A 27,811-nucleotide genomic window follows, 5' to 3' on the forward strand; every position below is an offset into this window, starting at 1 on the left:
TGAACAGATTGAAGAGCAGGCGCGAAAGGCTACAGCCTTGTCTTACAACCTTCTTAATACGAGCACTTCGTTCTTGATCGTCCACTCTTATTATTCCCTCTTGGTTGTTGTACATATTGTATATGACCCGTCTCTCCCTATAGCTTACCCCTACTTTTTCAGAATCTCGAACAGCTTGCACCATTTTATATTGTCGAACGCTTTTTTCAGGTCGACAAATCCTATGAAAGTGTCTTGATTTTTCTTTAGCCTTATTTCCATTATTAGCCGTAACGTCAGAATTGCCTCTCTGGTCCCTTTACTTTTCCTAAAGCCAAACTGATCGTCACCTAGCGCATTCTCAATTTTCTTTTCCGTTCTTCTGTATATTATTCTTGTAAGCAGCTTCGATGCATGAGCTGTTAAGCTGATTGTGCGATAATTCTCGCACTTGTCAGCTCTTGCCGTCATCGGAATTGTGTGGATGATGCTTTTCCGAAAGTCAGATGGTATGTCGCCAGACTCATATATTCTACACACCAACGTGAATAGTCGTTTTGTTGCCACTTCCCCCAATGATTTTAGAAATTCTGATGGAATGTTATCTATCCCTTCTGCCTTATTTGCCTTTAGTCCTCCAAAGCCCTTTTAAATTTCGATTCTAATACTGGATCCCCTATCTCTTCTAAATCGACTCCTGTTTCTTCTTCTATCACATCAGACAAATCTTCACCCTTATAGAGGCTTTCAATGTATTCTTTCCACCTATCTGGTCTCTTCTCTACATTTAACAGTGGAATTCGTGTTGCACTCTTAATGTTACCACCGCTGCTTTTAATGTCACCAAAGGTTGTTTTGACTTTCCTGTATGCTGAGTCTGTCCTTCCGACAATCATATCTTTTTCGATGTCTTCACATATTTCCTGCAGCCATTTCGTCTTAGCTTCCCTGCACTTCCTATTTATTTGATTCCTCAGCGACTTGTATTTCTGTATTCCTGATTTTCCCGGACCATGTTTGTACTTCCTCCTTTCATCAATCAGCTGAAGTATTTCTTCTGTTACCCACGGTTTCTTCGGAGCTACCTTCTTTGTACCTATGTTTTTCTTCCCAACTTCTGTGATGGCCCTTTTTAGAGATGTCCATTCCTCTTCAACTGTACTGCCTACTGCGCTATTCCTTATTGCTGTATCTATAGCGTTAGAGAACTTCAAACGTATCTCGTCATTCCTTAGTACTTCCGTATCCCATTTCTTTGCGTATTGATACTTCCTGACTAATGTCTTGAACTTCAGCCTACTCTTCATCATTACTATATTGTGATCTGAGTCTATATCCTCCTGGATACGCCTTACAATCCAGTATCTGATTTCGGAATCTCTGTCTGACCATAATGTAATCTAATTGAAATCTTCCTGTATCTCCCGGCCTTTTCCAAGTATACCTCCTCCTCTTGTGATTCTTGAACAGGGTATTCGCTATTACTAGCTGAAACTTGTAACAGAACTCAATTAGTCTTTCTCCTCTTTCATTCATTGTCCCAAGCCCATATTCTCCTGTAACCTTTTCTTCTACTCCTTCCCCTACAACTGCATTCCAGTCGCCTAGAACTTAGAACTACTTAAACCTAACTAACCTAATGACATCACACACAACCATGCCCGAGGCAGGATTCGAACCTGCGACCGTAGCGGTAACGCGGTTCCAGACTGAAGCGCCTAGAACCGCACGGCCACACTGGCCGGCAAACCGATTTCTCATACACAAACAGTTGACCGGCGTTGCCTGGTGAAACGTTGTTGTGATGCCTCGTGTAAGGAGGAGAAATGCGCACCATCACGTTTTCGACTTTGATAAAGGTCGGATTGTAGCCTATCGCGATTGCGGTTTATCGTATCGCGACATTGCTGCTCGCGTTGGTCGAGATCCAATGACTGTTAGCAGAATATGGAATTGTTGGGTTGAGGAGGGTAATACGGAACGCCGTGCTGGATCCCGACGGCCTCGTATCACTAGCAGTCGAGATGACAGGCACCTTATCCGCATGGCTGTAACGGATCGTGCAGCCACGTCTCGATCCTTGAGTCAACAGATGGGGACGTTTGCAAGACAACAACCATCTGCACCAACAGTTCGACGACGTTTGCAGTAGCTCGGACTATCAGCTCGGAGACCACGGCTGCGGTTACCTTTGACGCTTCATCATAGACAGGAGCGCCAGCGATGGTGTACTCGACGCCGAACCTGGGTTCACAAATGGCAAAACGTCATGTTTTCGGATGAATCCAGGTTCTGTTTACAGCATCATGATGCTCGCATCCGTGTTTGGCGACATACGGTGAACGCACATTGGAAGCGTGTATTCGTCATCGCCATACTGGCGTATCACCCGGCGTGATGGTATGGGGTGCCATCGGTTACACGTCTCGGCCGCCTCTTGTTCGCATTGACGGCACTTTGAACAGTGGACGTTACATTTCAGATGTGTTACGAGCCGTGACTCTACCCTTCATTCGATCCCTGCGAAACCCTACATTTCAGCAGGATAATGCACGACCGCATGTTGCACGTCCTGTACGGGCCTTTCTGGATACAGAAAATGTTCGACTGCTGCCCTGGCCAGCATATTCTCCAGATCTCACATCAATTGAAAACGTCTGGTCAATGGTGGCTGAGCAACTGGCTCGTCACAATACGCCAGTCACTACTCTTGATGAACTGTGGTATCATGTTGAAGCTGCATGGGCAGCTGTTCCTGTACACGCCATCCAAGCTCTGTTTGACTCAATGCCCAGGCGTATCGAGGCCGTTATTACGGCCAGAGGTTGTTGTTGCGGGTACTGATTTCTCAGGATCTATGCACCCAAAGTGCGTGAACATGTAATCACATTTCAGTTCTAGTATAATATATTTGTCCAATGAATACCCGTTTATCATCTGCATTTATTCTTGGTGTAGCAGTTTTAATAGCCAGTAGTGTAGAACATGGAACACCGAACTTGGAGCACAGAACACATACATGAAACACAAGGAATGGAACACAAAATGGAAGGTACGAAGATGAAGACAGAAGTGTGGGAGACATTTAAGTAGGTTTAGAGTGGCCGTGCGGTTAAAGGCGCTTCAGTCTGGAACCGCAAGACCGCTACGGTCGCAGGTTCGAAACCTGCCTCGGGCATGGATGTTTGTGATGTCCTTAGGTTAGTTAGGTTTAAGTAGTTCTAAGTTCTAGGGGACTAATGACCTCAGCAGTTGAGTCCCATAGTGCTCAGAGCCATTTGAACCAGTAGGTTTAGAGGAGTCTGAGGTGTTGTTGGTGTTGCAGCCGCTGCTGGTGCAGCCGGTACGCGACGCGCTCGACCACTACCGGCGGCTGAACGAGGCGGCCAAGGACGAGCAGCGCGCGCACCGCAAGAGCGTCAGCGTCGCCGTGGACGCCGGGGGCGGCGCGCAGCACCCGGCCGACGCCGCCCCCGAGGCGCCGGCTGGCGGCCTCCCCAAGTCCACCTCCGGCCAGTCGGTGCGCTCCAGGAGGGCGTTCGGCTCCATGGCCGGCCTCATCCACGTGAGTACCAGCGCCATTCTCTCAAGGCAGAGCACAGTGCAGCACTGTCGGCAGTAACTCACAACTGGTTCATCTCTTACCTCAACAACAGACAACTCTTGCTCCAGCAGCTTAACTTCACACTACCTGCCACTCTCCCAATAGGTGTGAACCCTTCACCACCTTGCCTTCGTGCGGTGGCCCGTGTTCACGTTGACTTCATCCACTTCTAAGAACACTCATCCAGCCTCGCTCTATCGCCGTAAGTTTCACGACCTTTGCTCAGTATTTCGCGATAGTACCTTTATGTACACTGATGGTCGATACAGTTCCCCACAGTTGCTTAATGAACAAAGTAAGAGCATATGGACCATCAGACCAATTGTGTGATTGGATTGAAGAGTTCCTAGATAACAGAACGCAGCGCGTCATTCTCAATGGAAAGAAGTCTTCCGAAGTAAGACTGATTTCAGGTGTGCCCCAGCGGAGTGTCTTAGGACCGTTGCTATTCACAATATACATAAATGACCTTGTGGATGACATCGGAAGTTCACTGAGGCTTTTTGTGGATGATGCTGTGGTATATCGAGAGGTTGTAACAATGGAAAATTGTACTGAAATGCAGGAGGATCTGCAGCGAATTGACGCATGGTGCAGGGAATGGAAACTGAATCTCAATGTAGACAAGTGTAATGTGCTGCGAATACATAGAAAGAAAGATCCTTTATCATTTAGCTAGAATATAGTAGGTCAGTAACTACAAGCAGTTAATTCCATAAATTATCTGGGAGTACGCATTAGGAGTGATTTAAAATGGAATGATCATATAAAATAATTGTTAGTAAAGCAGACGCCAGACTGAGATTCAGTGCAAGAATCCTAAGGAAATGCAGTCCGAGAGCAAAACGAAGTAGGTTACAGTACACTTGTTCGCCCACTGCTTGAATACTGCTCAGCAGTGTGGGATCCGTACCAGATAGGGTTGATAGAAGAGATAGAGAAGATCCAACAGAGAGCAGCGCGCTTCGTTACAGGATCATTTAGTAATCGCGAAAGCGTTACGGAGATGATAGATAAACTCCAGTGGAAGACTCTGCAGGAGAGATGCTCAGTAGCTAGGTACGGGCTTTTGTTGAGGTTTCGAGAACATACCTTCACCGAAGAGTCGAGCAGTATATTGCTCCCTCCTACGTATATCTCACGAAGAGACCGTGAGGATAAAATCAGAGAGATTAGAGCCCACACAGAAGCATACCGACAATCCTTCTTTCCACGAACAATACGAGACTGGAATAGAAGGGAGAACCGATAGAGGTACTCAAGGTACCCTCTGCCACACACCGTCAGGTGGCTTGCGGAGTATGGATGTAGATGTGGATGTAGATGTTTCTCGGACTGACCGTGGTGTCGGATGTGCCGTCATCATTGGCACCGACGTTTTCGGTATCGGCTTCCGGAACACTGCTCACTATTTACAGCAGAGCTCTTCGTGCTGTATCAGGCCACGCAGCACATCCAGCGACCAAGCCTTTTCACTTTCATCATCTGCTCCCACTTTCTCAGTGCCCTTCAGAGCCGGTGTATGCTGTACACCATCCATCCTTTAGTGAATGGGTCCAGGAAATCAGTCACTTGCTCACTCTTGATAGAGCCACTGTGATTTTCATGTGGGTTCCTGGTCATATCGGTCTGACGGGAAATGAGGCTGCTGATGCTGCTGCCGAGGCTGCAGTACTGGTACCTCAGCCCGCTAGTTCTTCCATTCACTCTGATGATCTCCGTGTAGCCATCTGTTAGCAGGTGTTGTCACTGTGGCATCACCGTTGGTCCTCCCTTCATTGGAGCAAGCTCTGGGAAATTAAATCTCTCCCAGGAGGTTGGACTATCTCCTCTCGGGTCTCTCGCCATGAGGAGAACATTAAATGTATTTTTCGCTGAAATTCATTGTAAATAAATAGTATCTCCATTTCAGCTTTTCGTTTCTGTAATTTCACTGCATTTCTTACATGGGCTACTTTTGTCTTCACCCCTCTATAGAAGGCATATTATTTGTGTAAGTAAGCGAGAACAGTGGCCCCAGCACTGATCCCTGGGGCACCCTCCTTTTAACAGGGCCCCACTCAGACCCCACATCATAGCCATTCACAGCGCTGAGGAGAATGACTTTTTGCTGTTTTGTTTTGTTTTATGGCGCAAACGCAACAGGGGTCATTCTCACCCATGTCAGAACACAAAGACAAAGGGAAAAGTAGTTAAAGTGACAACACATTAGGTCCAATCGATGGAAGGAAAAACAGCTAAAAACGGGTACTTGGTGGATGATCCATAAAAAGCGCCATTGAGAAACAGAGGTCCTGAACAGCAGATTACATCTTCTTTACCATATTGCTACGACAGATAAAAAGTAAAATGCAGTAGACAGACTGCGCGTCACTCCAAGTTTTCACATGATGTGTTTATAATGCTACCATATTCTACACTCCTGGAAATTGAAATAAGAACACCGTGAATTCATTGTCCCAGGAAGGGGAAACTTTATTGACACATTGCTGGGGTCAGATACATCACATGATCACACTGACAGAACCACAGGCACATAGACACAGGCAACAGAGCATGCACAATGTCGGCACTACTACAGTGTATATCCACCTTTCGCAGCAATGCAGGCTGCTATTCTCCCATGGAGACGATCGTAGAGATGCTGGATGTAGTCCTCTGGAACGGCTTGCCATGCCATTTCCACCTGGCGCCTCAGTTGGACCAGCGTTCGTGCTGGACGTGCAGACCGCGTGAGACGACGCTTCATCCAGTCCCAAACATGCTCAATGGGGGACAGATCCGGAGATCTTGCTGGCCAGGGTAGTTGACTTACACCTTCTAGAGCACGTTGGGTGGCACGGGATACACGCGGACGTGCATTGTCCTGTTGGAACAGCAAGTTCCCTTGCCGGTCTAGGAATGGTAGAACGATGGGTTCGATGACGGTTTGGATGTACCGTGGACTATTCAGTGTCCCCTCGACGATCACCAGTGGTGTACGGCCAGTGTAGGAGATCGCTCCCCACACCATGATGCCGGGTGTTGGCCCTGTGTGCCTCGGTCGTATGCAGTCCTGATTGTGGCGCTCACCTGCACGGCGCCAAACACGCATACGACCATCATTGGCACCAAGGCAGAAGCGACTCTCATCGCTGAAGACGACACGTCTCCATTCGTCCCTCCATTCACGCCTGTCGCGACACCACTGGAGGCGGGCTGCACGATGTTGGGGCGTGAGCGGAAGACAGCCTAACGGTGTGCGGGACCGTAGCCCAGCTTCATGGAGACGGTTGCGAATGGTCCTCGCCGATACCCCAGGAGCAACAGTGTCCCTAATTTGCTGGGAAGTGGCGGTGCGGTCCCCTACGGCACTGCGTAGGATCCTACGGTCTTGGCGTGCATCCGTGCGTCGCTGCGGTCCGGTCCCAGGTCGACGGGCACGTGCACCTTCCGCCGACCACTGGCGACAACATCGATGTACTGTGGAGACCTCACGCCCCCACGTGTTGAGCAATTCGGCGGTACGTCCACCCGGCCTCCCGCATGCCCACTATACGCCCTCGCTCAAAGTCCGTCAACTGCACATACGGTTCACGTCCACGCTGTCGCGGCATGCTACCAGTGTTAAAGACTGCGATGGAGCTCCGTATGCCACGGCAAACTGGCTGACACTGACGGCGGCGGTGCACAAATGCTGCGCAGCTAGCGCCATTCGACGGCCAACACCGCGGTTCCTGGTGTGTCCGCTGTGCCGTGCGTGTGATCATTGCTTGTACAGCCCTCTCGCAGTGTCCGGAGCAAGTATGGTGGGTCTGACACACCGGTGTCAATGTGTTCTTTTTTCCATTTCCAGGAGTGTATATACATACATGACCACCTACCTACACAGCTGGTATGTCTAACTTTGACACAGATAACAGCAGCGATCCATCGTAGAGCATGGAAACAATGAGGCCTTTGTAGTCCCTGGAGGAAGTTTGCATCAGGTTAATACTTGGCTGGATGGGGGGCCAGCACATCCGTTGCAACTCACCACTGTGTTCCTCCAACCACTCCATCTCACTCTTGGCCTTGTGACACAGCGCATGATCTTGGTCTGGATCCTGTGCACAGTAATTCTTGGCTATCATGGTGCCTTGCATGAGGTCCACTGGACCTGTGGACACCCCTGTTAATTTTCCCCAGAGCACAACGGAGGCACCGCCAGCTTGTTTTTGTCCTGCAGTACAGGTGCCGAGGTGCTGTTCCCCTGGAAAACCACGGACTCGAGCCGTCCCATCAGGAGATGAATAAGGTATTGGGACTCACGGTGTTAACATTGGCACATGCACGGGTTGTCGGCTGTGGAGTCCCATTGTTAGGAGTGTACGGTGCACTGTGTGTTCAGACATACTTTTATTCTGCCCAGAATTAATGTCTGATGTTAGTTCCGCCACATTTCGCCGCTTGTCCTGTCTTACCAGTCTGCCCAGCCTCCAACTCCGACAACTGTAATGATGGGTGACCGCCCAACCACAAGACGTCTGGACGTGGTTTCACCTTTGGTTTCGCCACAAGTTGAAGACACTCACCACAGCACTTCTCGCACACCCAATAAGTCGTGGAGCTTCAGAAGCGCCTGTGCCGAGGCTCCAGACCATCACCTTCTGCCCTCGGTCAAACTCAGATAGATCGCGCGTGCCTTCCCCATTGTACACACGGACAGAACGCTCACTGATACTACATGTACCGTATGTGTGTTTGACTAGCAGTCGTTCCTCGCCAGGAGACGTTGCTATCGCCCGGACGGTAGCCCGTGGTCGTAATGTCCTGGCTGATCACTGTACATCTTTCTGCATGCAAAGGGTTTTATTTCATACACTGTAAATGTGTTTTTGCGACTCCATTACAGTGACGTAATGTATGAAAGAGCTTTACTTCTGGAATAATGCCCTTTCAATGGCAGTTATCTTCACATGGCGTCTATCGAATAGCTAATGCGCTATGCGCTACATTTCGCTTTTCCGTACTTATGCTGTCGTTATCGATGGATTGCTGTTGCGAAATGTAAAGTTGCGCCTACTACTGAGTGGGAACAATTGAAAGTACCAAGGCACTCTTATTTCCGGCTGTGTCTGTTTTCGATTTTGCGAAGGCTGACACTGGACCAGTGGCTACTAACAGGAACAAAATGCAAAGAAACAACATTTACGTTATTATAATCCGCACGAATATAGGTATTTCTCAGCTGCCGACAGGTGTTGTTGATATACCTCGATGTGGACACCTGAAAATGTGTGCTCCGACCGGGACTCGAACCCGGGATCTGCTGCTCACATGGCAGACGCTCTATCCATCTGAGCCATGCTCGGTGGCTCAGATGGATAGAGCGTCTGCCATGTGAGCAGCAGATCCCGGGTTCGAGTCCCAGTCGGGGCACACATTTTCAGCTGTGCACATCGAGGTATATCAGCAACACCTGTCGGCAGCTGAGGGTTTCAGTTAGTCATCATTTATTCCAGGGAAAAGCTGCACGGTCAACAACAGTAATCTGTTCTTTCGAGAACAGTTACTGTCTTCATATATATATATATATATAGTTAAAGGCTACCCAGCAATTGACCTTCGTCTGTGCGAATGCGCACAGGTTGCCCAAACTCTTACGGGAATCGCCAAAGCGTGCGCGAGTAATGAGTGGGTGGGCAAATGTCTATAAGGTGCATTACATATGTAGAATTGTGGACAGTTGGGAATGTGAGTCTCACGGGAAGCGTGCAAGGGATAAGTCCCAGCGGTCGCGCTATTCATCTGTGTCCTCGGTGGCGCAGATGGATGGAGCGTCTGCCACGTAAGTAGGAGATCCCGGGTTCGAGTCCCAGTCGGGGCACACATTTTCAGCTGTGCACATCGAGGTATATCAACAACACCTGTCGGCAGCTGAGGGTTTCAGTTAGTCATCATTTATTCCAGGGAAAATCTGCACGACCAACAACAGTAAATCTGTTCTTTCCAGAACAGTTATGTCTACACACACACACACACACACACACACACACACATATATATATATATATATATATATATATATATATATATATGGGTATTTCTATCATGATTTGACGAAAAAGCGCCGGCCACTGTGGCCGAGTGGTTCTAGCCTCTTCAGTCTGGACCCGCGGTGCTGCTACGGTCGCAGGTTCGAATCCTGCCTCGGGCGTGGATGTGTGTGATGTCCTTAGTTAGGTTTAAGTAGTTCTGAGTTCTGGGGGCTGATGACCTAAGAAGTTAAGTCCCATAGTGCTTAGAGCCATTTGATGAAACAGCCTGTACGTAACAGAACTGCAGATGACGATAATCATTGAAACCATTTTGTGTGTACTTTGATTAGAGCTACAATGCTGTGAAAATGTATGAGTAAAAAAAAGGAACAATGTAAAATACTACAAAAAACGTAACTAGACCGTCTGAATAAACTACTTCCTGAAGAAAAGGACCTTATTCCAAGATTTGAACTTATTTTTGAAAAGAGATTACAAAAATTAGCAGCCACGCGGGATTAGCCGAGCGGTCTAAGGTGCTGCGGTCATGGCCTGTGCGGCTGATCCCGACGGAGGTTCGAGTCCTCCCTCGGGCATGGGTGTGTGTGTTTGTCCTTAGGATAATTTAGGTTAAGTTGTGTGTAAACTTAGGGACTGATGACCTTAGCAGTTAAGTCCCATAAGATTTCATACACACACAAAAATTAGCAACTGTAGTAATGGAAAAATATCCATTTCATTCTGTTCTTTAAACATTGGTAAGCTCATCCTGCTACATTCCATATACTCACCCGCAGAATGTTTTCCTTAGTTCCTGAAAACTTTAGATTTGGAGGTAAGGTCCTTGCAGACATGACTGTATCATTTGTAGAGGATGCTGTAAGTGATGTCCCTGTGACATCAATGCATGCCTGTGCACGTCTAAGCGTATTCAGATACACCCGGCGTAAATTCAGATATCGATGGCAGCAACTTCACGGCTGATGTTGTCTGTCAGTTCCTGTATTGTATATGGATTTGTTTCACAGACCTTGCTCTTGAATTGGCCTCACAGGAAAAAATATGTTGTTAGAGCCGGTGAACGTGTTGGCCATAGATGTTAGCTGATATTTCGTTCCTCTGTGAAGACATCAGGGACTCGTTCCAGACGTGTAGCATGTTGCCCCATCATGCTGGATGAAGCAGTATTGTCTTTCATATTCAGTGAGTTAGGCAAAAAATGTATCAAAAGTTTCCGTATTACAACCGTGTTGAGGGTAGTGTCAAAAATATCGGTCCAATGATGCCCGTTCCTGTCACACCGCACCAAACGCCGGAACTTTCATCACGGAGTGGTTGCTGACACACAGTGTTGGGATTCTCCGCTGCCCGGTACCTCATGTTCTGTGAATTCACAAGATCAGAAAGATAATATCGAGCTACATCACTCTTCATGTAATGAAGAGGGTCTGGCAAACGATCGTTGATGTTATTCAAAAGCCTCGTGCAGTCATCCTCCGGTAATTGCTGCACAGCCGTCACACACTATGGCTCAAGATTAAGAATTTTCAATATACGCTGGCAGTTCCTCCTGCTTAGATGCACCTGATGGGCCAATTTATGTGTAGACTTCTTTGAGCTCTGAATAATTCTTCGGTGAATGTCTGCAATAACTTTTGGCGTGTGAATTCAAGGAATTCTTTGTAGTTTTACATTTTGTGTGGATCTGTAGGTGCGCCAGTTTTTATGCGGACTCTGTATTGCTCTCTTTGCTGGTAGTCCTCTATCCGGATACTTCACCCCGAAAATTCCGCAGGTTCCCTTAATCGAACGTGTTTTCCACGGATGTTTCCACAGTTTCATTTCTTTCGTCTATCGAGAAGGTCATTTTGCAGATCGCAAAGAGAAACGTCTAGCTTCACTGTTGACGTAAACTGAACTGCTTACACAAGAATGCTAGCAACGATCATTGCATAAAACTGTTCACTGTTGTATCTGTTTACTTCCGAAGTCGAAATATTGCATTCGCCTTCAAAGGAGAGGCGGCTGGTTTTAACTGCGCCAGCCTGCAGTATTACAGGTGATTCTAAAATATTACTGTTTGCTGATGTAGTATCGGATGTTGTGTGCAACGTTGGCACTGTTTCAAATAGTGCTGTTCGTCAAGACATAAGTTCATGGTGTGTAGACAATACAGTAACGCTAAATCACAGCAAAGTTCACTTTTTACACTTTCCAACACACAGTTCAACAAAACCTGACGTTCTGCTTACATAGAATGAGCACATGATTAGTGAGAGTGAACATTTCAGATTTCTAAGTGTTCAGATAGACAGTCAGTTATCGTGGAAAGCCAATGTTCAGGATCTTGTTCAAAGACTCAATGCTGCCATTTTTACTATTAGAGCAGTATACGAAGTAAGGATAGTTCGACACCAAGTCTGGTTTGCGTATTTCTTTCGTTTATGACATGCGGTATTATACTCTGGGATAACTCTTCCCATTCTCAAACGGTATTTTTGGCTCAGAAACGGGCGGTTCGGGCAAGAAGTGTTTTAAGTTCGCCAGTCTCTTGTCGACTCCTGTTCATTAGTCTGCCCTCTCAATAAATATATATTCGTTAACGTCGTTCCTTGTTAACAGTATCAGCTTATTCCCAAGAATTAGCAGCTTTCACTCAGTTAAATACTAGGCAGAAATCCAGTCTGCATTTGTATCGCACCTCCTTGACTCTTGGGCACAAAAGGCCTTGTACTCCACCACCCTTTAGGTACCGGTAACTCGTAACAGATATACTGTATGAACAGGTGCCGCGCGGGATTAGCCGAGCGGTCTCAGGCGCTGCAGTCATGGATTGTGCGGCTGGTCCCGGCGGAGGTTCGTCCTCCCTCGGGCATGGGTGTGTGTGTGTTTGTCCTTAGGATAATTTAGGTTAAGTAGGGTGTAAGCTTTGGGACTGATGACCTTAGCAGTTAAGTCCCATAAGATTTCACACACATTTGAACATTTTTATGAACAGCATTTAACAGCACTGCAATACGTAGGTGAAAAGCAACGTCAGACAACGTAGCTCATTCTCGTAATACTACAATAAGGTGTCCTGCGAAGACTTTGCTTAAGCTCAACGAATTAATTTGTGTGACTTGAAATAATTCGTAACATTTGATATTCAGCTTCTCACACTATAAATCACACTGCAGCCCGCTACGACATCACTATGTACGAAAGAACGAACACAATAACACTTTTAGTGGTATAATGGGGTCCGAGCTAGCTATCTGGATATTAATTAGAACAACGCATCTATCAAGGGTTCACTAGGTTCGAAAGATAAACTACCACCGAAACTAGTATCAGTCACCAGAAAGATACTAAATGTGAGAGTCTACGGGGAGTAGGAATGATGTATTTACTTCACCAATAACAGAAACCTACAGTGAAGCTTAATCTGTGTACTCAAACGACGCAACTGAACACTTTCTCAACAACATGGATACCAGACTGATGGATACGTCAGATAGATCGCTTGCCTCTTGTAGTTGCTTCTCTTGTAAAGCTGCAACGAATAATCGTACATACACTCAATCAGTGTGAACGTTACAAATTTTTACGTAAATCGGAGAATACGTTGACAAGGCAAAGATATAATTCTATATTACCACTCGTTGTCAATCAACGATAACCTCTATAAGTAGCTTTTGCTACAATAATATCCTTGACCCCATTGAAATTTTATCGTAATAACTTATTTCGTTAACCTCAACCTTTCATAATTAAATGGAATAACTAGACATTTATAATTAATCACTTTTCAATAAAACATAAGCTTGCTATTCCTATCTAAATAAAGATTAATTATCTTTCTTTCCGTTGCAGGCTATTACCAGAAAAATACTATTCCTTCTGTTTAATTTTTTTAAACTTTGCTTTCACCAGTATTCCAGTTTTTTACTTTATTGGCCTTTGGATTTACTTTATTCCGAAAATGTATATTCATGAAATTAGTCTGCTTTCAAATAAGCCTTAGATTATTTTTATCTCGTAATAGTTTGGGGATGTAGAACAAGTCGCTATTCACTTTTTCAGTTTAAACTGTTTCCTTTATTACCTGCAATTAAATCATTTACAGGTACAAATCAGAGTTTTATTTTTTGAGTGCTGGTTCACTATTTAGAACCCCACTAAGCGAAAATGTAATTAAAAAACCTGAGTGTGACCGCCACTTTTCAGCTATCTGAACTTCAAATAATCAGACAAAGCTCAACCACTTCAGGCGTTGACTTGCGCGATCCACTAAGATTTAAAACTCAAAACACAGCACTTGATAATCTCTTTCAGAGACAATTAGCGTGTTCTCTAACAAATGATTCTTGATTTGTTGTTTAGGGTTAAAGGGAAAAACTCAATAAACTTCAGATTGTTTCTCAATAACTAACTATAACGCAGGACGACCATTGTCTGTAATGTAGACTACACACTCAGTGCTTCCAACGAGATTCCCGGAATTTACTGTATTACAACGCTCACGCTGAATTCACACAATAAATCGCATGGAGGTAAGAATAAGGGGAGATGGCGCTACGTATCCCAGCCGTACTACGTTTTGAAGCCATGGGGGCGTGGCTCGCTGCCATGACACTCTGACCAAAACATTGCCAGTGTGCTATAGCGCTGCGTGTATTACAGTCGCTAATTGCACCATATACGCATGTAACGTCATCAGATTGGTTGTTTCAAAGTTTTTGTTTAAAATAAAATCTCGTAAAGGCGAAATTCCGCGTTTCTTCTGATTAAAAATAGTTTTTAATGTAATGTTACGAATAGCTAGCCTTCAATGTAAACGATACAACTTTGTTAATTCAGTAATGAACGTGTATCACAAGCTAAATAATAGAAACTGAAAACTAAGTTAGCTATACCCTCCCTCCAAAGGCCCATAAATACATCTTGTTTGTAATATGTACTGGGACATTTCAGTTACGTTACACTACTGGGAAACACTGTTCATTACCACCAATATTTACTGAAATACGGTACATAGAACGGCAAATCTACACAGTGTCCTGTTTAGGCCTACACTTTACGCCAGTTAATGTAGTGTTAGCTTTTAATTTGGTACATGATGAAGACAAAGTGAGTTACTCAACACTTCGATTATCGACGATACGTACGTATTATACTGAAACGTGAACTTGAAAGCTAAGAATTTAATTCTTTGAATTGACATACCTTTTGCAAATGTTTTGGGTGTGTAGGGAAAACTGATGGTGCAGCATTTTCTCGGAGCCTTACTGTTGAAAGGGAAGTTCGGTCTATGTCCTCTTCTGGGAAATGCTGAGAACATATAGTGCTCCATTTAGACGCACGCCAATTCTTCCTCCTCACGGCATTCTCCCACAGAGCTTTCCGACTTTCATTTTTAGGAAATCTAAAATCGTACAGGAGAAAAACACGCTATAGTACAAGTACCGACGTAGCACACGTTCGTTCACAATGAAGTTGTAAAATCACACTTAACGAGACAACTTACACATGAAATGTAATTCCCATCGATTTCGCATCACAATCAGAACGATTCGTACATCCGAACCCCACACAAGTCACCATAATAGCGCGAAATCCTTCCAAAAGCGAGCGACAAGCCTATGCACACAAGCTTACAGCGGCAATGTTTTGGTCGGACTGAGATGGCTTCACATAGCTTCACAGCTGTGACGTCACGGCGTCTCCCTCTATTCTTACCTCCATGATAAATCGTAACCAAATATCGCTTAATCGCTGACTATTCCTCGGTGCTCGCATACAGCTATACAAACACAGGAATGCAACGCAACGCTACTGTCTCTTAGAGTGTGCTCTAATCCTCAATCACAAGATAACTAAAACGACTTCGCGTAAACATTTCACATACACCATACAATGAAAAATCTCACAAAAATATTGAGATATGTTTCGCCTACCATCGCATGGCTGCTAAACAGCACAACGCTCCATTAATCAGAAATAGGAGAAACCAAACTCACACTTCAAGAAAACGAAGCTTTTCCTATTCCGGGTGAGTCTACACTCTACCAAAATCGGCGAAGTAATCCTTTTCCACACAAGCCGATAACCTTCTCAAAATATCTTTCTGAACGATTTATAACACCCTTGGGATCTATCCCCACTGCAGACTAATTCACATATCGTACGAGTGAGCCGATCTCATCACATTGTTGAGGTGATCTCTCTCGAGGCCCACTATTCGAACGATACTCGGATACCAAAGTCCCTATTAGCCGTAGACCTATGCACCAGCGCCCCAAGCGTGTATATCTGTAACTACAGACTGGTTCACATCGGCATATTACATCTACACGGGATATGCCTGTTGCACATGCATAGTAGACCGTAATAATGCACGGAATGCAACAAGAATTGTCTGGTCTCTTGTAAAATCGTTCATTCTGCCGGGGAAACTGTGGTGTCACCGCCAGACACCACACTTGCTAGGTGGTAGCTTTAAATCGGCCGCGGTCCATTAGTACATGTCGGACCCGCGTGTCGCCACTGTCAGGGATCGCAGACCGAGCGCCACCACAAGGCAGGTCTCTAGATACGGAATAGCACTCGCCCCAGTTGTACGGACGACGTAGCTAGCGACTACACTGACGAAGCCTCGCTCATTAGCCGAGCCAATAGTTAGAATAGCCTTCAGCTAAGTCAATGGCTACGACCTAGCAAGGCGCCATTAGTAACATTGGATGTATCTACAGAGTCCCACTTGTATCGCCACAATCTCCAGATGTACCAAAAGGATGGATTAAAGTTAAGCATTCCAGAAGCTACGTACTTTTCTTTATAGCATTCATTACGTATCCTGTTTCAGACCTCACGCCATCCTGCTTTAGCTTAGCGCGTGCCTTTCGGCTTCCACTCATTGTGTCTAGGCTGTCTTGTCTAGACACAACAGAGACACCAGGGGGATCGTGTGATATATGGCTCTGAGCACTATAGGACTTAACAGCTAAGGTCATCAGTCCCCTAGAACTTAGAACTACTTAAACCTAACTAACCTAAGGACATCACACACATCCATGCCCGAGGCAGGATTCGAACCTGCGACCGTAGCGGTCGCGCGGTTCCAGACTGAAGCGCCTAGAACCGCTCGGCCACTCCGGAGCTAGTGTGATATATTGGAACGTCATTCGTACAAATTATTTTGCGAGCTCAAGGTTCCTATTTAATAAGAAATTGTTTTTATCATTTTTTGTTAAGTAATTATTATTATTAAGCTCGCCACTGTTGAATAGTGGACTCAACAACTAGTTTTATATTACGAAGCTTGGCTACACAGGTGTATTTATGTCTAAATTTACATTTGTACGGCATTTTTCACATGGAGGACCCACCTATTTTTGGAGCTACTGCGCTGGCAGTGACAGTCAATCTTCGTGTTAGGGCAGAACGGCGACGAAAACGAAAAGCCAGACGGTGTTGGGTTCGACCCTGCCTGAAAAGAAGGAAAGGCAGGGGAATATAATCACTTTAAGGTCATTTTTTCGAGTTTGGAATAGAATTTTGCAGTCCTCGTCTGTCGCACTGAGCAAAACTGCACGGACTTTCTCGCCTTTCGGTGCCCGTTTCTCTTTCCTGGCATGCTGAAATAAAGCAAGAGATGCAATCAAATAAGCATGGTTTTTCGTAAGCTAAGGCAATGCGATACAAATCGGATGTCACCGTGTAATGTTATATACATTTTACTCACAAATAAAAGGTTGGCGACGTACCTTATTATGAGAAAGCGGGTCGTGTGGGTCATACATCCACCTTTCCTCGTTTTATGCCTGAATTAAGACGGTTAACGCTTCTTTGCTCCATTCCATTTCTCGAATACGACACAATCAACAACAAAAAAATGATTTCACAAACAGCTAGTACAAAAGAAAGTCTACTGGCAAAAAAACTGTTTTTTCTGCATTTATGAAAACCTATTTGCTGAAAAATGCAGTTAATCCGCAATACGAATATCTGAAATTAGCCACTAACCACCTAACAGAAAGCACTGCAGTACCTCCTCCGCATGCACGAATTATCGCTGCCTAATGCGCATGCGCGGACCGTTCTCTATCGTGGCGCACGGATAACGTGTCTACTAATTTTTGTAGTAGAGGTGGTCCAAACGGTTATTCTGGAGTAACCGTTATCACAGTTCCAGTTATTCTTTGATAACCGTTATTTTTAACGGTTATCAATAACTGTCAAGTTATTTTTCGCTAGCGAATACCGAATACTCCGACAGTTAAATAACGACATAGTTGCAATCCATCAGTTTAGTTATCAGTAAACTGCGAGTAGTGTGAAATGGCACGAATGTCGTATGAATCGTGTCATAACTTTACCTAATTAACTCTGGGTACATTTTAGTTGATGTTAGAACGATTATTAGTGTTTCATATCATACGTATGTAGGTTATCGGTCGCTATGAGAAATATTATTTTCGCAGCTGCAACAGAAAGTACGCGGAACTTCGCCGCAGCACTGTTTAAGTAAAATGTTAACAACGTGCGTTTTTAAGTATGAAGTAATATGTAAACTGAATACTGTAGGTTAAATTCGAAGCTTAATTTCCTGTGCTGCTCACTTAATAGAATAAGTGTACAGCCCTGTAATACAAAAAAAAAAATACTTAATGTGACAGATTCGTTTACTCCTGTCCTGTACAAGATAGTCCTATTGGGGAAAGTGTGAGTATGCTAATCCAAATTTTGTGTGAGGTTTGGAAACTGCTCGATTTCTCCAGCTACAGCATGTTTATAACATATGAAGACATGCAGATCGAAAAGGTTGACAGTGTTACATTTCTGGGACTACAACTCGATAATAAAATCAGTTGGGAAGGGCATAACACAAAATTGATGAAGCGCCTAAACATGTCTGTATTTGCAGTGAGAATGATGTCAGATGTAGGAGACGTAAATATAGAAAAGTTTACATATTTTCTATCATTTCATAAGGGATCATATTCTGTGGTAATTCATGAAACGGAGCATAAGTTTTTCGCATGTAAAAGCGTGTAATAAAAATCGTTCGTGGTGTAAATTCAAGAACATCATGTAGGAACCTGTTTGAGGAACTTTGTTTTCTAACCACTGCTTCCTAGTATATTTATTCCTTAATAAAAGTTGTTGTAAGTATTTCCAACCAATAGCCCAATACATAATATCAGTACTAGAAATAGGAACAGCAATCTACATAAAGACCTAAAACCACTTACCTTGGTCCAAAAGGGGTCAAATACTGAGAAACACGCATTTGCAATAAACTGCCAGCAAGTCAGCAACCATTAAAAACTTGGTTTAACATAAAGCACGGTTTGCAGAGTGTTTGAAAGACTTTTTGATACAGAAGTGTCCGATTCCACCCGTCTGCTACAACCCAGGACGTCATCAATATGCCGGAAAAGGCTATTTTAAGTGTGTCTATGACGTCACTACATACACATGGCATCAAACATGAAGATACATATAAATAATACAATAACATCTCCCACCAAAAATACAATCAAACCAACGGGACAACCACGGGAAGTCAGGGGTTTTAGGGTGAGGACAAGCTAGTAAAAAAATCACACCATGATCCCAAAACACAAAATGAAGAACAAAAAGAAAAAAAAATACAGCATTCCGCTACACCAACAAAATCTGCAGGAATCGAACACTTCCTTTGAACAATATAGGTCAACCATAGGTGACCATACCAAAACAGCAATACCCACATCTAAAAGTACGAAAATTGGAATCGGACATTTCGCTTGACCTATGTGGGTCAACCTCAGATGACCAAACATCAACACCTACAACTATGAAAACGGGAATCGGTCATTTCCGGTGACCTATATAGGTCCACCACAACTACTGATGCCGGCCGGTGTGGCCGAGCAGTTCTAGGCGCTCCAGCCTGGAACCGCGCGACCGCTACGGTCGCAGGTTCGAATCCTGCCTCGGGCATGGATGTGTGTGATGTCCTTAGGTTAGTTAGGTTTAAGTAGTTCTAAGTTATAGGGGACTGATGACCTCAGAAGTTAAGTCCCATAGTGCTCAGAACCATTTGAACCAATTTTTGAACAACCACTGATGCCAAAAAACCAACACCTACAACTGCGAAAAATAAAACCAAAACCACATCCTCAAAAATCCACATATCATACATCCCTACATGTATTAAAACGCAATCAATACTCCATAAATACACAAAACATCACAACTAGAAAAAAAAAAGTTACCACCAGCAAATTCCGGCACTGCAAACTAGATCGGCCAGCCCAACGCCCCCCCCCCTCCCCCCATACACACACTAAACGTCTTACCAGACTACAAATAAAACCAATAACACCTAACGAAAACGCCAAACACATAAACAAAAAAAACTTGATAATTCATTCAAAGAACTTCCAAATCTTACGTTTGGAACTACAATTGCTGCCGCCAAAAAAACACACACACAACTAACTCATGAACACCGTGCCGTGATGACATTCCCACACCACAACACCTTTACGTCATAGCAGACGGCTGGAATGGGACGCTTCCATTGACCCCTCCTTCTACTCTGTAGATGAATATCTTATTATCAGCAGTCGCCGGCAAACGTTTGTAGTGGCCAGCTGCATCGTAGTTGTTAACTTCGCCACACACCGTGATTCAGCAGTCGGCTGTGCGTTGCAAACTCGCTGACTTGACAGGACACAGCTTTTCTCGACCATCAGGTGTCACATATCTACGAGATCTTAACACAAAAATATAAGAAAACTATATAAACAACGTAGTCTCTTCATTTTTCTAGCACAAAAAAATAAAAAAAAATGTTCAAATGTGTGTGAAATCTTATGGGACTTAACCCCAAGGTCATTAGTCCCTAAGCTTACACACTACTTAACCTAAAGTATCCTAAGGACAAACACACACACCCATGCCCGAGGGAGGACTCCAACCTCCGCCGGGACCAACCGCACAGCCCATGACTGCAGCGCCTGAGACCGCTCGGCTAATCCCGCGCGGCACCTAAAAATCGCTCATAAATTGACGCGATACAGATCAGTGATGCACTTTTTTTCGGGCTGAAGGAGGTTTGGCGCATTACAGCGTGCAGTATTCTGCTGCATCTATTTTCAATAAGCTAACGCAAGAATTTAAAAAATCTTAGCAGTAATCCACTCGCTATCAAATCTAAACCGAAGAGTTTCCTCATGGATCATTCTTTCTATTCTGCCGAGGAGTTCCTTGAAAATTGAGCTAATCCCTGAGTTACATTGTTGACTGCGTTTATATATAAACTTATAGATTTTTTTAGTATTCATAAACATTTTATTTTATATATTATTACTTTTCTGTCATCATTTCATTTACTGGCACACTCCATGACCTTGGAGATTTTCTGCTCAGTTCTGTCCAACAGAACTAGACGTGTAAATAAATAAATAAAACTGACTCATGTCAACATGACCGTTGCCATCACTTCATATACATCTTTATTTTTATTTTTATTTTGTTTATTTATTGTTCCGTGGGACCAAATTAATGAGAAGTCTCCATGGTCATGGAACGAGTCAATACATTAAATTATAACACGATATTAGAAACAGATAAAATGAAATATAAAAAAACATATTCAGGTGACAAGCCGTAAGTTTAAATGAAGAAAATCAACAATGTAACACTGGAATTTGCTTAATTTTTCAGCTCTTCCAGGAGCTCCTCGAGAGAATAGAAGGAGTGAGCCATGAGGAAACTCTTCAGTTTAGACTTAAAAGAGTTTGGGCTACTGCTAAGATTTTCGAGTTCTTGTGGTAGCTTATTGAAAATGGATGCAGCAGAACACTGCACTCCTTTCTGCACAAGAGTCAAGGAAGTGCATTCTACATGCAGATTTGATTTCTGCCTAGCATTAACTGAGTGAAAGCTGCTAACTCTTGGGAACAGGCTAATATTGCTAACAACAAACAACATTAAAGAAAATATATACTTTGAGGGCAATGTCAGAATTCCCAGATTTTTGAATAGGGGTCGACAAGACGTTCTCGAACTTACACCACATAGCTCGAACAGCCCGTTTTTGAGCCAAAAATACCCTTTTTGAATAAGAAGAATTACCCCAAAAAATAATACCGTACGACATAAGCGTATGAAAATATGCCAAGTAGACTACTTTTCGTGTTGAAGTGTCACTTATTTCAGATACTGTTCTAATGGTAAATAAAGCAGCATTTAGCTTCTGAACAAGATCCTGGACATGGGCTTTCCACAACAGCTTACTATCTATCCGAACGCCTAGAAACTTGAACTGTTCCGTCTCGCTTATAATATGCCCATTCTGTCTGATCAAAATATCGGTTCTTGTTGAATTGTGAGTTAGAAACTGTAAAAACTGAGTCTTACTGTGATTTAGCATCAAATTATTTTCCACAAGCCACGAACTTATTTCATGAACTACATTATTTGATACTGTTTCAGTATTACACACAAGATCCTTCACTACCAAGCTGGTGTCATCAGCAAATAGATTTATTTTTGAATCACCTGTAATACTAGAAGGCATATCATTTATATAAATAAGAAACAGCAGTGGCCCCAGCACCGACCCTTGGGGAACGCCCCACTTAACAGTTCCCCATTGGGACTGAACATCACTACCACTCTCAGTATTGCGGAGAATTACCTTCTGCTTTCTGTTCTTAAAGTAAGAGGCGAACCAATTGTAAGCTACTCCCCTTACTCCATAATGGTCCAACTTCTGCAGTAATATTTTGTGGTCAACACAGTCAAAAGCCTTCGTTAAATCAAAGAAAACACCTAGCGTTCGCAACCTTTTATTTAATCCGTCCAAAACCTCACAGAGAAAAGAGAATATAGCATTTTCAGTTGTTAAACCATTTCTAAAACCAAACTGAACATTTGACAGCAAATTATGTGAATTTAAATGCTCCAGTAACCTTGTACATACAACGTTCTCGAGAACTTTAGCAAACACCGATGGCATAGAAATAGGTCTAAAATTGTCAACATTATCAATGTCTCCCTTTTTATAAAGTGGCTTCACTACCGAGTACTTTAATCGGTCAGGAAACCGACCACTCCTAAAGGAAAAGTTACAGATATGGCTGAGAACTGGGCTAACATACATAGAACAATACTTCAGTATTCTGCTAGATACCCCGTCATATCCATGAGAGTTCTTGGTCTTTAGTGATTTAATTATTTACAACATCGTTTCGAATGCTGCTATTGTCAAATCTACAGCGCATGTCCCCCAGTTCCCCTCCCCCGCCCCTCAAAAAAAAAAAAAAAAAAAAAAAAAAAAAAAAACCTACAACCTTTACCTTACACCAAAACACGAAAAAAGACGAGTAAACATGGGTTCTAAAATGCATATCGTAAGTGGTATGGTCACTTGTTTATCTCCGCTAGTGTAACACACATTTCTTCTGCTGAACAAGTGATCGTAGCTCGTAAATTATGCATTTTAAAGCCCTTGTTTACTAGTCCTTTTTTTCCTTGTTTTGGTCTGTACTACTTTCTCTCAAAATATGGAAAGCAAAGTCCTTGCAGTAGCAGATATCTACAGTATTTCATAGTACCGAAGATGAGTAAGTGCTCGAAGCTCTTACGGTATAAATCTTAGAACCCATGTTTACTGGACTTTGTTTTTACTGTTTTGGTGTAAGGATCCTGTCCCTGAGACGGGACTCTCTGTATTATTAAGATTCTTCTTGTTCTTTAATGTTCAAAACAGAAAGTTCAAATGTGTGAGAAATCTTATGAGACTTAACTGCTAAGGTCTTCAGTCCCTAAGCTTACACACTACTTAACCTAAATGATCCTAAGGACAAACACACATAGCAGTACAAGGAAAAATAACCCTGGTGGCCGCATATCTTAGCCCCAGAGCAGCATTTGAAGAAAATGACTTGCTACAAATATTTGATAACAACAACCGAATCTTACTTGCCGGCGACCTAAATGCAAAAAACACGACGTGGAATGCCCAACGGAACAATGCACGCGGGAACACATTATATAATCTACAAGGACGACTGAATGCTGCAGTTTCCGCTCCTGAAGATGTTACCCACATTCCACCAACCGGACGTCCTCGACATATGCATAACCAAGAACCTCGATCCCGACCTGCATCTCCGAAACTTTCAAGATCTAACCTCCGAACATTTACCTGTAATCGGCCATATCGGTAACGTAATAGAACCGCCTCAACCACGACAAAAAACCACAATCAGCTGGGAGCAATACCAGAGATGGCTAAACTATAACATTCGCCCCACACTAGACCTAACAACTACTCGAAAAATAGAAGAAGCCATCGGCATTTTAAAAGACAAAATTAAAACGGCCTACAAGAGAGCATCTACAACAACCATATTTCCTGAAACAAACGTTCACACTCTGCCACCGCTTATACAAGATCTCAAGTACCTCAAAAACGCAGCTAGACGCCGATGGCTCCAAACACGAAACCCAGAAGACGGAAGACAATTAAACCGTGTACAAGAATGGAGAGCCGAAGTCTGGGAAGACCGAATGACTACTCTGCAACTTCGAAACAAAGACGACTGGAAACTCATTAAAAACCTCCGACGCACAGAAACACACAAACCGGCCTTACTGCACAACAACAACCTCATCTTCGACGCTTTCAGTCAGGCGGAACTGTTTGCAGCTACCTACGAACAACAAAATACAATTGAACCTCAAGAAAACCAACAGCAAGACATATTCCAATATCAACAACACGTGACAGCTACAGCCCAGAATATACGTCAGACACCACCTCGCGACCTACCAGAACTAACCACTCCTGCGGAAATAAAAACATGTATCTGAAACAACCACATAACTTTAGGCCAATTAGCCTAGTTACAACTATGTCAAAGCTCCTGGAACGCATCCTGCTCCCAAGAATTCGACAACCATTACTCCACGGCAACATCATCCGACAAGAACAGTTCGCCTTCCAAGAGACACTGCCAGCAGAACTCCAGGTACTCCGTATTACAGAATATACAGGGTGATTCAAAAAGAATACCACAACTTTAGGAATTTAAAACTCTGCAACGACAAAAGGCAGAGCTAAGCACTATCTGTCGGCGAATTAAGGGAGCTATAAAGTTTCATTTAGTTGTACATTTGTTCGCTTGAGGCGCTGTTGACTAGGCGTCAGCGTCAGTTGATGCTAAGATGGCGACCGCTCAACAGAAAGCTTTTTGTGTTATTGAGTACGGCAGAAGTGAATCGACGACAGTTGTTCAGCGTGGGGCACTGAGAATCCGCGGGAAACAACTCAGTATGAACGTGACTCGCCTAAGGTGAACGTTTTCTGTGCCATTTCAGCCAATAAAGTTTTTGGTCCCTTTTTCTTCGAAGATGCTACTGTAACTGGACTACAGTATCTGGAGATGTTAGAGAATTGGCTGTTCCCTCAGCTCGAACAAGAAGCACAACAATTCATATTTCAGCAGGATGAAGCGCCACCACATTGGCACTTATCTGTCCGTAACTACCTGAACGTCAACTACCCGAGGCGATGGATCGGCCGCCAGGCAGCCCGTGACAGAGCACTTCATCACTGGCCTCCAAGAAGCCCTGATCTTACCCCCTGCGATTTTTTCTTATGGGGGTATGTTAACGATATGGTGTTTCGGCCACCTCTCCCAGCCACCATTGATGATTTGAAACGAGAAATAACAGCAGCTATCCAAACTGTTACGCCTGATATGCTACAGAGAGTGTGGAACGAGTTGGAGTATCGGGTTGATATTGCTCGTGTGTCTGGAGGGGGCCATATTGGACATCTCTGAACTTGTTTTTGAGTGAAAAAAAACCTTTTTAAATACTCTTTGTAATGATGTATAACAGAAGGTTATGTTTCTTTCATTAAATACACATTTTTAAAGTTGTGGTATTCTTTTTGAATCACCCTGTATTACTCATAACATGAATCTCTCCAAATATACAGCTGCAGTTTTTCTAGACGTGGAGAAAGCGTACGATAAAGTATGGAAGGACAACCTTGTCACGAAACTACGAGACCAGGCAGACATACCTGACTGCCATATCAGAGTTATTGACAGTTTTTTACATGACCGGAGATGCTTCGTACAGATAGATGGCAAACGATCAGCACACAAAGTACTACAAGAAGGAATACCACATGGTTCTGTACTTTCGCCAACCCTTTTTACCGTGTATGTAAACAACATTCCGACAACAGAAACCTCGAAAATTGCGCACTTCACAGACGATGCAGCACTTCTGGCAACGCACAGACGACTATCAACAACAATAAATAGACTACAAAAACAAGTAGACTACACAGAAAAATGGGCAAAACTCAACAAGATAAAAATAAACCCAGAGAAGACAGTCGCCATCATATTCACACGCCGTCGACCACAAATTCACGACCAAATCGAACTAAACGGTACGCAACTTCCATGGACCACATCAGTAAAGTACCTTGGCGTAACAATAGACAATAAAATGCTATTCAAGCAACACATAGAACAAAAACGACAACGCATATCAAGAACAATCCACTCAATATACCCTCTTCTGGCCAGCAAAGAAATGTACCAAAGAACAAAACTAAACATCTATAAAGCAATAGTCCAACGAATTATGCTCTACGCCTGCTTGTCGTGGGGCATAACCAGCAAAACCAACAGAAAACCACTTCAAACCTTACAAAACAAATGCTTCAAGCTCGTCCTTAACGGCCCATGGTGGACCAGTACTAATCAAATACACGAAGAACTAAACATGCCGACAGTGGACAACCAAATCTGCAAGAAGACTCTTCGAAAAAATAGAACGGCTCAGAACTACTAGACAGCAACTACAAGAATTGGCAACAGAAGAACCAGCCCATTGGCACAAAATTCGTGTTCCGCTATCCATATTACAGTACAATTAAGAACCAAGAAGCAACTCAAAAACTGGAAAGATCACAACAAACAACAACGAAGCAACAACAATAATATATAAAAATACCAAGACTGTGGGCCTCAAGGACCAAAAAACCGCGCCCAACGGCTCTCAAATGAATACAAGGTGCCCCATTTTTTCAAATAAATAGTGTCCCCAATAAGTGACCCTACCACGCACACTTGAGGGACCAACCTCCTCCGGAGGTAGAGCCCTAGCCATCGCACAACAGACACACACACACACACACATACACACACACACACAAAACCCATGCCGGAGGGAGGACTCGAACCTCTGCCGGGACCAGCCGCACAGTCCATGACTGCAGCGCCCTAGACCGCTCGGCTAATCCCTCGCGGCTTTAATGTTCAGCCAAGGCATCACTGCCGGGAGGGGCAAGGGGACCTGCGCCCCTTCTCCCCCCCCCCCCCCCCAAGTCTATTTTTTTTAAGCGATTTCAATATTTTGCGTCTTAGTTGAGAAGTAATGATACAATTGAGAAAGTATATGCAAGTTTCACTAATTACACATACTAAAAGCTCTTGTGCAGTAATAGTTAATGGTTTGCAGTATTTACTGACGTCCCAGTAAACCAAATCCATTTCTATTATTCACTAAACGACATTATTCCAAGTTTTAAGGTGTCGTGTTCGCACGACTGTGAGTGTTGAAGGAGCGCAGTAGACACGAATCTGCTTGGTTTTGCTGTTGGAAGTTTGAAAGCAGCAAGCTGACGCCTAACAATCGAAGGTCGCGTGACAATCACTTACACTCAGGTATTGGTATAATAATAAATTTAGTCAGTGCATGCATCAAGAGGCATATTTCTATGAAGAGAGTTCACTAATTCACTAATATTGTCGTTCTTTTAAAAAAGGCAAAGGAATGATGATAAGTAAATATTTATTACAAAGTATATTCGAATATACTCAGTTTTACCATTTTAATGTACTAGATTACCTAGGTCATAGGAATTTGCTAACTGTTTACCATTTGGCCTATTGTGTTCTGTATATAATTATTTATCCTTCATTCTTCCCTAAAATATGGTTCACAATAAACTAGCAATTTTCCCGTCGCGGCTTCTTCCAATAAAAATCAGGCAGTATTTGGTTTGAAGAACTATTCAGTTTCAAATAGAATGAGATTTTCACTCTGCAGCGGAGTGTGCGCTGATATTAAACTTCCTGGCAGATTAAAACTGTGTGCCCGACCGAGACTCGAACTCGGGACCTTTGCCTTTCGCGGGCAAATGCTCTACAAACTGAGC

General features: G+C 43.7%; 1 protein-coding gene across 1 annotated transcript in view; it reads left to right on the forward strand.

Moving 5' to 3' along the window:
• The window catches only part of LOC124553397 (high affinity cGMP-specific 3',5'-cyclic phosphodiesterase 9A), a 223,355-nt gene that overhangs the window by 169,420 nt on the left and 26,124 nt on the right, over nt 1-27,811 (forward strand). The window contains exon 11 of the mRNA XM_047127263.1: nt 3,305-3,529. Coding sequence (XP_046983219.1) covers nt 3,305-3,529 — 225 coding nt within the window. The remainder of the gene's footprint in view (nt 1-3,304; nt 3,530-27,811) is intronic.

This window comes from Schistocerca americana, chromosome 11 (genome assembly GCF_021461395.2).
Source record: "Schistocerca americana isolate TAMUIC-IGC-003095 chromosome 11, iqSchAmer2.1, whole genome shotgun sequence".
NCBI lineage: Eukaryota > Metazoa > Arthropoda > Insecta > Orthoptera > Acrididae > Schistocerca > Schistocerca americana.